The following is a 16,375-nucleotide window of genomic DNA, read 5'->3' as shown; positions in this document are numbered from 1 at the left end:
CAATCAGCGATTAATCTAAATCCACAGCATTGCAGCGCTCTGAGGAGTGGAGGAGAAACTTTGCTTTGCTTTGGCATGGTTGGTTGGTTGGTGGCTCACATGACAGTATATCCAGCTAATTATAACCCCTGTGTAGATGTGTAACTTGGTAACAGCTGGGAGACCAACGCTGAGAGAGCAAGATCATAGCGCATTTGAAGATGATGGTTAAGACAGTGGCAGCCAGCCGCCCGGCTACGGAGCGGCTCCCTTGGCTGAAGATGCAACTCAAAGCAGATCTGAGCTGCTCTTCAATTTTCTTGCACAGACCCACTTCTAACGTCTCAAGAATATAGATGATGCCTTTCGTGAAATGCGTGACATAATATGCGGCAGAGTGCTCATTGTGCAGCATATGGAAAAACCATGAATCCTGACTAGTGTAAAGGACTTGCTATATACATCAGCTGCTTTTATCTTGTGCCACTATTTCAGTCAATTCATTAGTCATGTTTAAAAGCTTTAGGTTGTGCATCAAATCATCTTCCCAGCTAGCAAACTTGACCATGTTTTCAGTTAGGAGGCCACTTGTGTCATTTTTTAGTTGGACTATCACCGAATGGTTGTCTGAGCTCCTGCAAGAGAGAGGATGGAATTAAGGATGAATGGCATCAGAGGCAGGATCTTTGAGGGCTTAGCCCAGCCTAGAAATCTGTAGATTTTCCCTTGATAATTGCAGCATTGTCAAGTTATTTCAGAGTAAAATGAATGTATGATGTGAGATCCTGAGCTTTACCAAAAGCTTCTGGTTGGATGCGTAGACTAGCTTTCACAACATGAAATCAAAATGAGTCCCAACATTGATGAAGCAGTCGTATGCTAGATTTTCTTTCAAAACTGACCAATCCTCGTCTCATAGATTTTGTTCCTGTTGTGTGACAAAGCTGAACCGTGACAAATACGAACTGTGAAAAACCGTGTTAACGCTGTGTCTTATATGTCTATCTGATACACTCCTCTCCTTCCCCAACCTGAGCTTGTAGATGAGACAATGGTATTCTCACGTCCTGACTCATCTGCTTCTACAGCAGCAGGAGCTAACTCTTCATCCACCTCCTCTTGTCTCGCCTGCGCCTCGTTGCCTTCATCCTTCTTTCTTTTTGAAAATACTTCTTAAATCCATAGCCTTTAGCTAGCTAGCTACCACCCGATACCAAAAATGACCAGGCATGTAACCAGTGAGGTCTCTTACTCTCTCCCACACCATAGTTTGGGTTATCTAAAAACAAGGATGATTTGAATATGACTTATGGTCTGTTTTTTGAAGGAATTGTACAGATCACACACCATTAAATAAATAAAAACCAGGGCTGTCAAAATGCCGTATTCCGCATGAACTAAGCAAAAGTGTGAACAGCAATGACACAATTAGGACAACGCTCACTGGACACACCACATATCTTGGAGGTATAACCCATTATGGAAACAGAACACAGTGTGGCAGACTAGGAATTGTGTTGAGCCGACCAGCAACCTAAAAATGCGTCAAAGCAGCACAGATACAAATCATCACTTCTGCTCAGACTCTCTGAGAAAAAATTGCAGTAAAAACAGGATGTGGAGATTTGTGAGTTGGGCCTCGAGTTGAGGAGACTGTCTTTGTATCTAGGTAATCATATGCACAAGTAATCACCTGACAAGTTCGACCAAATCTGTGTGAAGAATTGTGACGCAGATCCATGACAGTGAGTCCCCTCCAAAAGACCATCATACTTGATTCCTTGGCCAGATCCCTGCTACAATAATTGACAGGCACAGGTACTATAGTGGCTTGGCAAGCAGTCCACTGCTAGTTTATACAGTTTTATCATTATGTAACAGTGTGTGACAGATTCTGACTTTAGCCAGTTTCCTAAAAATACTGACCTGTGAATCAAATATTTAAGGGTGCTGAGCATCTCCCTATTCTGCTCTTACAGATTGACGTGATAGGCTTATGTAGACAAGAGAGTGCTGCCCAGCTGTCTGTCAAAGGGATGGGAGCAAGCTACTTGTCTGCAGGTTTATAGAACCGTGACAGACAGCTCCCTTGACCAAAATACACGCATGTACATATACAGAGGTACACATACTTCACCCTAAGCCTGTTATACCCTGTATACTGTGCATTTTATACCCTCTTTGTTTTGCCATGTCATCCGGTTTCGGCTGGCCTACTTTATCATCTCATGCCATTAAAAAGTCATTATTTTCATCATCATAAAGTATGCCGGAGAGACCTTCAAATATGCATCAGGTGACATAACAAGTATTATTACGAGCTACCACCAGTGGTTAAACAAATCACAAGCTGCTCTTTCATCTTAGATGTTAAATCCCAAGTCAAGTCCAAGCACGGAACTGTTCGGTGCTCATTTAGAAAAGTTTAATTAGTATTATAGTGGATTCAGTGAAATACCATAAGCTTTTTAAAGCATGGATTTGTTACTTCCAAATAACTTTTTTAATATTTTAAAAACAAACTAACTGAAAATGTCTGCATTGGTATGTCATTCCTTTGATTAGGATTGGGGTTTGGCAGTATTTTATTAAGTCTCAAATGACACATTAACCTCCCAGTGGCAAAGTTTCATTCTGATCTTTCAGCAAAAACCAAACATCATCAGTGTTAACTCGCTAAAGAGATATTCTGCTACAAAGTGTGTTGCTTAACATGAAGAAACAGTCACTGTTTGCTAATGGGAAATGAGAGCTTAGCAGTCCAGCTTTTTTGTTTTTTGTGGGATGTAACTGACTGTCATCAGATTGATTTGAAGTCTATTGTCAGGAAACTTATGACTTCAATAGATTTTTTTTAATTTTTTTTTGCTTTATGTTTGTACTTGGGAACAATATTGAAGGATTCCAAGCAAGTCATCTATTACATGAGAGAAACTTGACTTGATTTCTGCCTCTGGTTGTTGCAGTATAACACCGTTGTTGTATAAAAATGTACTCCAATAATGGTAATTTTGACTTTTATTCACTGAAACTGCAGGCTTGCATCTCTTTAGTTGCTGAATTACACATCTGACTTGTTGGTGATTTGTATTTATCATTTTTGCTGCCTTTTGTGGTCAAGACTTTCTTGAGAAAGAGAGAAAAAAAGATTTTATTCTCAATCAGCTGATTGAATAAAGAAAAAAAATTGACCAGTGTATTGACTAAGGAGCCTAAACATCATTAACTAAACACAAGGCTTTGTTGTCAGCTCTTGAACAACTGATGGGTTCTTTAGGCATTTTAAAAAATGGTTCCACTAAGTATGAGCACATAAAGATGTCAGTGGATGTATTTTTGAAGTATGTACTCAAAGTGTCTCCTCTCCATTTGCACAAGTGCCTTACAATGCAATCTGTCAAACTGCCACTTGTTTTTGTATACCAAAAAGGAGCCAGAGCTGTACAGAGCAGGAGTATTCACTTCAACTAATCTGTTCCTTAGTCGTAATTTTCAGAGCCATTTCTATATTCAGTAGTTTTGCCTTCACATCTGCCTTTTTCTCCCACTTCCAACGTGTTAAGTAAGGCAGTTGACTGTTCTCTTACCGTCTAACATATCCCAGACCTTGATAGGTGCCATTGTTATGAGATAACTAATCATCTGTGAGTAGTCATAATGTTTGGGCTCTCTGGTGTGTATGTATGTCTCTGACTAAACAGATCATCTGTGGAGAAAAAAAAAACAGTGCCCACCTCCGATGTCAGGCCTGAGTTTGTTGTCATATCCATCTAGTAGGCTGTTTAAGATGTGCGTGACGTCGCTCTCGTACACTTTGGGAGTCAGCACCCACGTCTTGTTAGACGCCTCGTCATCGTCATCAGTCTGGAGGGAGCTGCAGGGAACAGAGAGGAGAAAAAAGGCATGCAATCAATAATTTCTTTTGAAAGGAGAGCAAGCAGTTTCTTCCCCAGTGTGCTCTGTGTTTTTTTTACACAGAAATATTTGGAGATGAGAGAGACAGCAGGGGAAAAGGCTTTTTAAGATCTCAATCCAAGGTTAGGATTGAAATCTTCCTTTTCTGTGTCATTTCGGTTATTTCTTGTGGAACAATGCTGTTGCATCACCAAAAAGAATGCTAATGTGAGAGACGGAAAAGAGTGAAATCGACTGTGGTACACATTCAGTGCAGAAATTGTAATTTTCACTGTGAGATGTCTAAATTTACAGAGAAAGGCATCGTGCAGAGCTATATTGTAATTCACAAAAAACCATCTCTTCAAATATATCTTCCTTGTTTGAGTTAGATTCATATTCTAATCAGATATTTTGAATTTAATCCACATCTTGGATATTGTATGGCACAGTGTTTTGATTTAAAGAAAAAAACACCAGCATTTTAAGACCACCATGCACTGAGACCACATCAGTACAAGCAAACTACATGTTTTCTGATGTTTGATGTGAAAATTAGATGAAAGGGCTGAACTTTTTTGCTTCAGATCTTTGCATTCCCTTTATGAAGATGATGTCTAAGTTGTTTTTATTTATTTTTTAAATTCAGAGTCCTGCGGTTCTCAGTCATGCTGGTGCCACTTGATTCAAAACCGACAATCGCACAAAGCAATCACAGCCACAAAACGACACAAGGCTCCCACGCATAGGCACATCTAACATGAAAGTGTATAGTATATGACAGATAGTATCATTCATGTGCCACATGGCTTTAATCATTAATTTTCTCCTCCTGGAAGCCTTGTACACATGGTTTAACCACTGAGAGATGACACTAATGTTTGAAGTAACATGGTTAGGAATTCAGCAACCTCACCAGTAAATGTAAACTCACCATGGCTTAGACAGCTGTAATGATTAATCATAAGAACACATGAATTTCTCCTTTAATGAAGATAAAAATAAGTTGAGTCATGACCACTCAATCAAAGTGAGGTGATGTTTAGTCTTTTGTTTTCTTCCATCCAGATGGCCAGCCTGCCCAAAAATCTGCGCGATGGAGCTTCTCAGGGGAGAGAGAGTGAAAATCTGCCAAAAGCCCATCGAGTCAATCACAGTCACTTCCAATACACCTGTTTAATGTATCATAATAATGGATACAAAATCACATATTTTCATTTAATTAAAAATTCCAATGACAAGCTCTTTGTTCATTTCACAGCTTTGTCCCTGCACCTACGTCACACAAAAACCACTTTCGTTGTGACTAAGTGCTGACTGACCACACTGGCTTTCTCAATAATAAAACAAAACTTGAAGTCAAAGTAGCAGGTTTAAATACTGCAAAAAGTAGTAGTTAACAATCAGAGGGACACGCAAATGAAATTTCAGACTCTTCCCTTCCTTCCCACACCCCCAACCCCAACCACATAATAATCAAATAAGCAAATGTAAGAAACATCCATTCTCACTGCCAGACCCAGAGTTTGAATGGCAGTCCCAGCAATCACATTTAACAAAAACTCTAAAGCTCTCCTTCAATTTTCAATTCGGCGACTTAACGAAAAATAATGAATAAAATCCAAGATGGCAGAGTTAAGGAACTCGACAGCAGACATGTTTGTTGTATCATAAAAGAGGGTTTTATGGCCCTCAAGCTTCTGTGAGAGTGGGAGAAGACAAGCCAATTTTCACGAGTTTACTTCCTCACCTCAGACGTCTCAAACTGAAAAGATAATGATGTCTCACGAGCCCCCGACCACAACTACCACCACCACCAAGCTGTAAATTTTTCTTCTGCTCTCCCACGGAAAAGTACGATATTGGCAAATTATCTGTCTAAAAGGAAGGCTTATTCATTGGTATATTAGATTTTTTTTCCCAGTTTTGACACTTGAATAGCACATGGAAGCATGTGATCTCCAGTAATAATGGATTTGAGGCAATTAATCTGTTGACAACTCCCTGCAGTGGAGCAGGACTTTGTCAGAAGACAACATAATGCTGTCTGCAATAAAAGACTGGATTTGTACTGCTCGTGGGCAGGGTGGTGTGTGCGTGACAGAAGTAGAAGGACATGATGAAAGCTCACACATGAAGTATTTATGTTTGTGAAAGGTACTGTGGGCCACATTAACCTGCATGCTGCATCTTTTTATTAAGTTTGTGAATCTGTATGTAAACAGTGTGTGATTTAGTAGTAGTTTATTATGCAGTCAGCGTCTCCTACAGCCCTCCAGATGTGTTTTATGCACAAGGGGAGAGTTTGGCAAAGTATAGTTTAGTGATGGGATATTCCTGAGATTAGCAACCTTTAAGGAAGGTTTGTGGAATTACTGCAAAAGAACCATACAAATACTTAAAGGACTGGAAAACTTATGGAGTGATAATAATGATTCAAGAGGAAGGATTAAGGATTTTTTCTCCAAATTTACCTTGATGTAACAACGGTACATCACATATGGATATATACATCAAATTGTATGAAAATAAATGTGGGATTCTTCATGTATACCTTCCATTTGTATTTAACTGAATCTAAACCATCAGTTTATTCTGCTGTTGTGTTAACATGCATCTTTTGATAGTCTTCACTTCTTGTTTTTACTCCTTTCCATTACATTTTAAATAAAACTGTTAGTGCATTGTTCATTGCACTATCAAGTCAAAAAAAATAAATTCTGTATGTTAAAGTTTTTAAAAAATATTTCCTTCTTGTTTAAGAGCAAGTTATTAGGATTTGAGAAAAAGAAAAGGGCAGGGTAATAGCCAATGTGAAATCAACCACATACTCCATATCTGCTTTTATCTATTAAGTCTGTCTTATATACATATGAATTAAAGATGAAGTCTGCAGTTCTAGAGAGAGATTGTTGATACATTGTGCACAAATGTGTACAGGACATGCTGGAATCAGTCCGAGTCACTTTGTTTCCCAATTACAGAGCCAGAACTGTGTATAAACGCCAGATTTTGCACACAGAGAACGGACAGCTAGTACACCATGAGGAGATGACAAAAAAGCATCTTGGATTAGAATACTTCACCTTTTAACACAAGGCATATTCTAAGAACTACATGCAAGCTGTGCCTGAGATGACAGAGAGCTTGCACTTTTAGCTGTTTGGCTAAAAAAAAAAAGAATAAAATACGCATTTGTATTTGCAGATAGTGGTAGATCTGGAAAGTAGATGAATAGATAAATGCAGATAGGGTGACAGATTCCAACAAAGAAGTGTTTGGAGAGTTTTTGTTGTGTCTAATCCTCAAGCCATCGGAGACCCAGCCAACAACCGAGCCAGCAGCACAAAAGAGCAACCTTGAAATAGTTGTGGGCTTTCAGCAAGGCTTTAGAGCAATGAGAAGAAAAGACACTTCTGAATGAAATAATAAAGCATCAGAGATGGAGGAGGAAAAAAAACACTGTTTCCATGGTAAAACTCAAGGACAGAAGCCCTGATAGCTTTCTCTTGTTCTTATGCTGGGTGTGACGAATAATGTTTTGACCAGCAGTCTTCTTTAGACTGCCATTAAGTGCCATCCATCTCCGCCCTAACACTGAACCCTAAAGCATTAAAACTTAATTATTTTACTTAGGGGAGACCTTTTAGATAGGCCTTATTAAAGATAGATAGATAGATAGATAGATAGATAACGAGCTTGAAAATCTGCAGCTTTTCATTTTGCTGCAATTTTATCATCTATATTCATCTCGCAGAGTATCTCTGTGTATATGGAAATGTTCCAAACACGAGCAGATCAAAGGAAGAGCCATGTGTTCTCCACTGCAGGCAGATCTGAGGGTTTGCCTACTAATTCGGTACCTGAAGGTCCACAGAGAGCCCTGCGCCAGTGCGTGCACACGTGTTCTGAATGTGTGTGTATTTGTGTTTAGATGTATGCATATGGAAGTCTGTGGCTGCGCATGGAGCGATGGTAATAATGAGAATACTGGAGTCAGATCTCAATTAAAATCTCAGGTTTGGGCACCAGAGAACTGCCCTCTTTGGCCTCCACAGTTTCACAAATTCATAAGAAGGTCTGAGGAGGCTAATGATTGCAATATCAGCTATGGAAACAGCCATGAGCCCACCACATGAGTTCCTTTGAGCTATGATTTTTTTGGCTGTTTCAAACTGTAGCTAATAAAGGAGCCAAATCTAATGAACCTTCGTGCTCATTATTGCTCAGTATTAGATTGGTCTTGCACCTTTGGCAACAACACAACAAACCACTTTCGCGCATCACGTTGGTGCTCCAATCCTCCTCCCTTAAACTCCACTTTTCATAAAAGCAAATAACACAATACAGTGTCAGCCTTTTTACTAATGAGCAAAAATGTAATTATTTGAAGTGGATCTAAATTGTACTTCAGCTTGATCAGTCACGCTGCCAATTTGCACAAAATGAAAGCAAGTTATGGTAGTCGCATACAGGGATGTTAACAGCCAATTACTAGGACTCTGTCAGACTGCTCTACTTAACTGACTTCTAGCACAGGCAAACCAGTCCATTTGCAAGCTTAACTCAGTCCAGCGTAAACCAGATCGCATAGATTAGCTCCTATTGGCATGCAAGGCTGACTTGTTTCTGTCAGCAGGTAAATACAATGAGACATCAGGCCAGTCTGTAATAGTGCCAGTACCTAGTTATAGGCTCAGTCAGAGGCTTTTTCTACAATTTAAAAGTGAGCTTGTAACGACATATAACACAACTGAAATACTGTCTTATTTGTGGTGTAAACAAACCCTTAAATGCAAGATACATTACTCATGAATACTGAAATGTGTGGATTACAAGGCATGTGAGTGAGTAATAGAGCAATACCAGGGTCTAAAATAATTTTTTAAAACTCTTTGAAGCTGTGTGTCAACAGGGACGTGGCTGTCAGTGCAAATTGAACACATTAATTGTCTAGTAATAAACCATTCCATGCATCTCTAAAAGCAGGACATAAATTTTACCACAGACAGAATGAACACACTATTACTGCACACTACTTTTAGAAATAACTTCTGTTTATTCGGATATATTTATATCCTTTAAATAGAAATGCACAAACCCTTCTGGATTTAGGACAGCCCAAAAGATCTATATTTACTCACAGAATCCCTTAGAATAAAGACAGAACTGTTGGAGAGACAGCAGGGATGACCATCGTGAAAAGAACGGGCCACTGTCGTAGCTGAGAAACAAGGCATGCTGTGTTCCAGTCGCCATGACAGGTTCATCGTGATACTTCCTCAGCTGAGTAAATGGGAATAATCACTGCTGCTGTTAATTTAAACTCTCCTATTGGAAATTGCTCTGACCTTAATACTCCCTGTGTGATGAATATGACAGAGTATCTCACTTAAAAGCAAGAGGGCGCATTGAGCTTTGTCTGTCGTGTCCCTGTCAAACTGTCTTCACCAGAGGGAAAAGGACGCTCTGTATGCCATCCACTGCATTTTTAGGATTTCTGACATACAAATACGTATGATTCTCATTATAGGATACATGACAGTTTGTCAAAAGTCACAGCTTGTTCCAGTTGACAAGAGGCAGATAGTGTGTGACAGCTTGGTGGAGTCAAATGTGCTCTAAGATTTACTGCACTTATTCAAATTGGCAAACTGATGAGAAACAATGACGTTTGGGGAAAACTGGAATGAAAAAAATGCCAGGTAAGACACCATAACTAATTTATAAAACCGTTTTGTCTTGCCCATAGCATATCTGGATAATTCAGGTCTGAAAATCCACCAATAACATCAATGGAAACTGTTTTCATAGGTAACTTCAGTCACTTTGGTATCATCTGTTTCATGTCAAATATTTACATGACAACTGCAGATAACTGTGTACGAGTATTTGCTGTTGGCAAGGTATCCTGCTTGTTTGTTACTTGTTTATTTGCTCCTGTAGCTGTTGTATTTCTCTTAATCCGCAGCTACAGGTAGCATTGTATTGCTTTTATCTTAGAAATCCTGCACTGCTGGATACATAGCATGAGCTTTTTTTTAATGTTCAAGCCCCATATATTTACAACTCCAAATCTCCAGCAATTCCAAGGTGTGAGGTCTCAAGACTCTTCAAGATTTAAAGAAAATACCCTGCACTGAGGATTTTTTTTTTACCACCCTGCTGCACCTAAAAGTGTTGTAGTTTCAATTTATTCTGTAAGAACCTGAGAAATATGTTGTTACTGTTCGGCTGAAGTAGCAGGAGAAATCTATTCATCGTTTGATATCATCAGATTTGAAGCTTTCAGTGACTTTGATTCAAAAAATAATACAAATTAGTGGGAAAAACTTGACAGCAATTTTCAAATGTGATTTACCAAAACATCCAGAGTACATGCATTGGTTTCTGTTTATTTATGAGGACTTGGATGGCAACTGGTCCCCAAATTGTAACTCAACTCAATAAAGCAATTGGCTAATGCTCGAATTTAAGCTTGCACACCCTTAAACTTAGGAAAACTGCTTTCGGTTTTTCTGCTGCACACAACTGGAACATTTTGCACCAAAAATCGAAGCTTGCCACAACTGGTCAATGTAAATCTATGGCCACAGATTACACTGCTTTTGAATCTAAAGTTTTAATGGTGTTATACCGTTTTGATTTGTTTTTTCGTTGATTGATAGCTTATTATTCTGTTGATTGCACTCTCAACATCTTTGTAAATGCCTTCGATTAATTCTTTGAGGTCTAAATTATGGATAAATGAAGGAAAAATCATGCTCTGTGTTTATCAAACCAATATTAAAGTATTCTGGAATATTTACCAGAATAAATTAGCGTTACAAATGTCATAGCATGGTCGTAATAAATTCCATCCACCATATGAAATGCTGAAGCAGCACCAAACCACCACACCTTCCTCACTATGACATCACTTCCTCCTGTCATGGCCCTGTTCCCATCATGCACAGCTTTTCTGGGGGATCAAGGACCTACAACCTTTACCGCCTGATGGGGGAAAAAATATGCCAAAACATTTCCAACAAAATTCTCTCCATTCGTGCCAAACCCTGGATGCTGGGGAACCTTTGATCGCTACATTGACTGTGCACTGGGGGTTAATGTATTGCGATACGTTTGACATCACTACACATATTTAATTCCAATGAGTCACAAAGTAGCATAGATTACTGACAGCATGCAGACCTTGAGAGAAAATCTTACGCAAGAGTTTTCATACATGAATCATAAAGGACTCCCAGTGATCAGCGGCTGCATGTTGAACTATAATTTCACCATAAATTTGCATGTAAAACACTTGAAGACCCTTAATGTGACCTTTACGCAGGTGCTTACATCATTTGTTTGTGTTGTTTTTCTTCAAACTGAGCCCAAATGCCACTTGCCTCACTTCATTTTCCCTCACACACAAAACTTCCATAAGCAGATCTCTTTTTTCTGCGTGGCAAAAGAGGGGGAGCAGTGTTTACTCAAGCATATTGCAAACGTTGCTTGTGCATACGATTAGGAAGGCCTGACAACAGTGTAGGGGCTTGGACAGAGGAGCCCTGAGGGGTTTTGCGATCAGCATGACGGTGATTGAACGTTGGCTGATTTATCTGCCTCCATTTTTCACCCTCCAGCAGCACAAAACGGTGCGAGGAGCCCGAACCATCCTCTACTGTTCTGTTCTTATCTCCCCACACTGGAATGAAGTCTTCACAGGGAGCTTTAAACACATCTGCGCTTCACTTTTAAGAAATCCCCCCTTTTCCCCTCTGTGTGTGTGTGTGTTTTCAGGACTAAAAATGAAAAAAGACTCCATATGTGCTGTCCTCATCCGTATTGTGCCTTACACTTGTATTCTCTGTGTGTTTGTCTGCCATTTTGAAAAAGCTTTTTATATCCATATTTTTCAAATACGTGGGATTTTCTCAGTCATGCATCCTCTAAGTTAGCGCAAACGACTGTTTATGTTTTGTTGTTTTTAAATAGATTTCCTGCACGGCCCTCATCCGACACACGCGTTCATTAACGAGGCTTTGACTCTTCTTAGAATAGACTTGATCCTTGAAGACAGCTTAGCAGAGACTAGATGTAGCCTTAGCTTCACTCAACTTAGCCTGCCCCCTATGCTATTTCTAACGTGGGACAGATTGAAACGAATTCTGAGCAAATCGTCTCGTTTTGGGAATATTTATCAACAAAAAAAATACTCAATAAATAAACCGTACACAACCCACAGTGGGATATTCACGGAGCTGATCGTCGTTTCTGTTGAAAAATAACAGTGATGGCACGAAAAATCCAAGCGATGCATGTGTGGCTGTGGATTTTTTAACAGAATAATCGCCCGCTTCTGATCAGAATTCTATAAATGCTGTGTATATCCAGGTTTTCAGCATCCCCTCTCACCGCTCAGGATCCCACTAATAGCAAGCTGGCTTCAGAAAGGGAGACCCCGCAATATTATGTGCTGCTAAAACCACAAATTCGCACACAATCCCGGTTATGGCGATTAAATAACGCGTAAAAATCTTACCTTGTGGAGAGATTAACGACAATAAACACCCAGAGAAACAGCTTCATGGGGAGGGAAGGCTTCGCCATTGCTATCGAGCATCTGAAGGCTGATTTTGGCGAAGCCGTCATCACCGTCTTCGTTTCCTCTTTCTTGCAGATGGACGTGTCCGTCTATTTACTGTGTTTCCTCTCTACGATACATTACGCGCGTTAGCAGGAGCGGTTCGGCGAATGTCGACGCGACGCGGACGCGCGCTGGAGCGAAATCGGGCTCCAACAAAATAAAATAAAAGCCGAATGGAAGCGAATGAGAAAGCTCGGTTTCGTGTCGCTCGTCTGTTTTTTGTTTCTCTCTCTCTCTCTCGCAGTCTTTTTGGCGTGCCTGCTGCCGATTCGACAGCCTAGCAGGGGCCTACAAAGCTACCACAAAACAACGAAGCCCCAGGTAATAAGCTACTCCAATAGCGAGCAGCCGAGAAAAGCAGCGGAGCCTCAGTCTGAATGCAGATTAACACTGGGGTCAGAGAGGAGCTGATGCACGTTGCTGCAGCACGGATCAACACATGCGTGGTTTCACTAAGCGGAAGCACCGAGCCTTTCCACACTATTCTGTAGAGTCATTTATATCTAAATTGATTTACCCCAAAAATGAAATATATCTATATTTATGTCACAAAAGGTAATTGTAGTATCATGTGTTGCTTATATAATCAATAGATTGGAATGTGTTTTTGTAACTTCTGGAATGTTTAAGGTTAACTTGATGCTGTTGATTTAGAAGGGGTCCCTATGCCTACAGGGTTGATTGATCAGTGGGGCTCCAATAACAATAAAAACTGCATGTTAAATTTTCATAAACAACCTCAAACCTATGTAAGTGAGCTCATAATGTTATGTTAGGAGAGTCATATTGGCTGAGAATTCTCCATTGTTCAGTCTGGTGCCTGATCTTTTTAATAAAATGATTATTATAGAAAAGGTGGTGTCAGTGGATGTTTCTGCTTCACCTGCACATAATAGATGTCTGACAAACACCATAATATTTATGTATTATCGAATTCTATCCATTCTCTTTAACATAGGGGAATAAGCAAACATTTTAACATCTGCTCAACACTGTAAAACACTCAAGTAAATACTAGACTGGAAATGACTATAAGGGTCAGATCAGCAGTGGGGTCATGGACCACAAATCACAGGTCAGCAATGATGCATGGAGTTCATGAGATTGTCGATGCTGGCTTATGTAGACTATTAGTCCATTTTTCTTAAAGGGCTGGGAAAAGTTGATGGACATTTTGGGGGACATGATTACGTTGGTGAATCATGTCCTCATGTCCTCTGTTGTTGTCTATGGCCATCATTTCATTGGAATAAAGCTGCATTTTATGACGACCTTTTATAGTCACTGGTCAAAGTAGTGTCTATGTTTGGGTTATGTTATCAAGTCATTGTCTTTCAAAGCCACTTCATGTGCTTTACAGACTAAATTTTGTTATTGTTAGCTAGAGCAGGGAGTAGAAATCAGTCTGAAAACAAGATCATTTGGATGCTGTGTTTGTATTTTTTGTTCAGAGGGTGAGAGAGAGGGAGGGAGGGATAAATAGATGGACTCTCTCTCTCTCTCTCTCTCTATATATATATATATATATATATATATATATATCGGAAATAATATACACTGCACTTTTAAAATTGTGATTATCTCCCAAAGTATCATCAAACAAATGAGGTGAAGGTGAGGTATCTCAGAGGATAATAGGAAATGTGGCACAAATACACAATCCTCTGGTGTTACTGACCAAGAGGAAGGCCTATATAACTGAAACTTCTCATCATCCTTCACTGACAGAGCAGACAGAAGAAGTCAATTTGTAGGTAAATACACAAATAATTACTGGTGAAGTGCCGGTGTGTACGTGTGTGAGCTCCCTGATGCCTTGCAAATCTACTTCTTTCGAAGGAACCACAGGCATGTCTATGCCAATCACTCTTCCAGAACCATGGACAGCTCCATTAGTTCCATCTGCATTACAAACCACCACCAATCAGCACCAAGGACAGCTCCACTCAGCTGTTTGCTGCTTAACTCCGAGAAATACCAACTCCCATGGCCCAGTGAATTTAACAGAGAAAGAAAATGAAGAAATGCAGTCTTTTCCAAAATGGAGCCCACAAGTCTGAATACTTTACTGCACTCTTTTATATGTTGATTGATTGACTGAATGAAGTTAAGTAGGAATTCAGCCCATGCCAGAAGATATATATATATATATATATATATATATATATATATATATATAGGAAGCATACACAATTCTTCTGTCATATATGCGGTTTTCCAAGTCTTCTGTCATATTTTGAAACCTTTCCAGGAAGTATTCTGTGGTTTTCATTGCCATTCGTGAGGTGCACTGGTACCCACTTCAGCATCCTTATGTAAGTATGCTAATGTTCCTGCTTTGGTGGGGCGTAACTTCTTCTGAAGGACTCCTTGAAAGGAAGTTTGAGAAAAAAAATGTGTTCATGCGCTAAAATACAAATGGTAGCCTGTCCCCAACTGCTTCATAAATTATTTTGATACTGCTGTTACAGTTTGCAGTATCTCTCCCTGTATTCTCTCCGTGTCAAGCTTTCCCCATCTATTCAGACACAGACACACACACACATTGCTTGGATGACAAGTCTCAATTTTCTGTAAGATTTTATTTCAGGTGGAGTAGAGATATAGAAAGGTAAATGAATAAATAAAACATGAGCATGCAGAGTAAAGCTGGTGCCTGCATCGGCTGAGTTTGTGATGAAAATGACGCGATCAAAGTAGGTCACGTGTTCTCATCAGTGTTGTTTTGTCTTCTGCTTTGACTGACATGACACTTTCATCTGGCAAGTTTCAGTGTTCTCCTGCACATATGCTGAAGAAATCTTTCATCTGAGTGACATTTCGCTTTCTTTACTGTGTGCTGTTGCAGTGAAAGTTGGAAAGCAGCACAATGATACAGTATTGCTTACACAAGATGCTGTAGAATATATTAGTATATTTCTTCTTCCTCACTGGATGTACAGGAGGTTTCCTTTGGCATTATTTTTGTCCCAGTTCAGAAAAACAAATAATTTTATTTGAAGTGAATACCTTCCAGCATGAAAGTGAACATTAAAGCTGAATGCAAAAATAAATGATAAGCGCCAAGGAGAGTGGCAGGTGCAGTTAAAACAAGCAGGTGCTTGCAGAGTCATCGTCTTGTCATGGCGCATTAGTCCAAATTCCCTCCTGAACATTTATTTCACAGACATACAGGCAATGAACATGCTGCACTATCACTTTTACAGTCCCACGAGGCTGAGCTACGATGCTGTATTTTTCACATGTTTGTGGCTTATAAACTTATTCATTCAGAATGATAACAATCCATTGTCTGGTTCCAGTTCTTAAACATCAGTTATTAAAATTTGACTGTGGCAATCAACACTGATTGCAGCTGGTACCACCTAAGTGTGACATGCATGGAAGATGAGGTGTATCTGATTTGAAAATGCCATCATGTGTTTATTTGTGGCAAGTGAGGCTCCATGTAGGTTAATCATCTTAAGAAAATTGACAGATGCTTCATCAGCCATGCAGTACCTCTTGAAGCTGAGTGAACCAGCACCCTCCGCTGATTAAAGTTTGGAGAGGAAATCTCTTGTCATGTTTAATGCACACTCCTAAAACCAGTTTGCAGTGCACTTTCCTGGCCACTCCGTCCCACCCATTTCACAAGTTAAACATGGAAATCTTGAATATGATTAGCTGTATTTACTTCATGATTTTAGTGCCTTTTTGGTTGTTTTTTTCTTCATGTCATTTTATAAATGTAGTCATGCAGGCCTGGGTTATCACAGACTATAAATTATGCTGGTTTAAACATAAGTACGCACACACATTTGCACAGCCCATAATATTTGGTCCCCAGGGACACGTATCACTCTGGTCATGCAGGCCCTGACCCAAGCA

The 16,375-nt window shown here is 39.6% G+C and overlaps 1 protein-coding gene across 4 annotated transcripts in view; it reads right to left on the bottom strand.

Annotated features, from left to right (window-relative positions):
• Positions 1–12,932, bottom strand: part of gabrg2 (gamma-aminobutyric acid type A receptor subunit gamma2) — a 51,495-nt gene extending 38,563 nt beyond the window's left edge. For 3 of the 4 annotated variants that reach the window (XM_022206147.2, XM_022206148.2, XM_022206149.2), the window contains exons 1-2: positions 12,401–12,932; positions 3,714–3,853 (exon numbers count right to left, since the gene is read on the bottom strand). In XM_022206147.2, coding sequence (XP_022061839.1) covers positions 3,714–3,853; positions 12,401–12,510 — 250 coding nt within the window. In that variant the 5' untranslated portion in view covers positions 12,511–12,932. The remainder of the gene's footprint in view (positions 1–3,713; positions 3,854–12,400) is intronic. The other variant, XM_022206146.2, reaches the window with a different exon arrangement.
• Between the last annotated feature and the right edge of the window lie 3,443 nt (positions 12,933–16,375).

This window comes from Acanthochromis polyacanthus, chromosome 17 (genome assembly GCF_021347895.1).
Source record: "Acanthochromis polyacanthus isolate Apoly-LR-REF ecotype Palm Island chromosome 17, KAUST_Apoly_ChrSc, whole genome shotgun sequence".
NCBI classification, from domain to species: Eukaryota; Metazoa; Chordata; class Actinopteri; family Pomacentridae; genus Acanthochromis; species Acanthochromis polyacanthus.
This window is presented reverse-complemented; position numbering and strand designations above follow the sequence as displayed.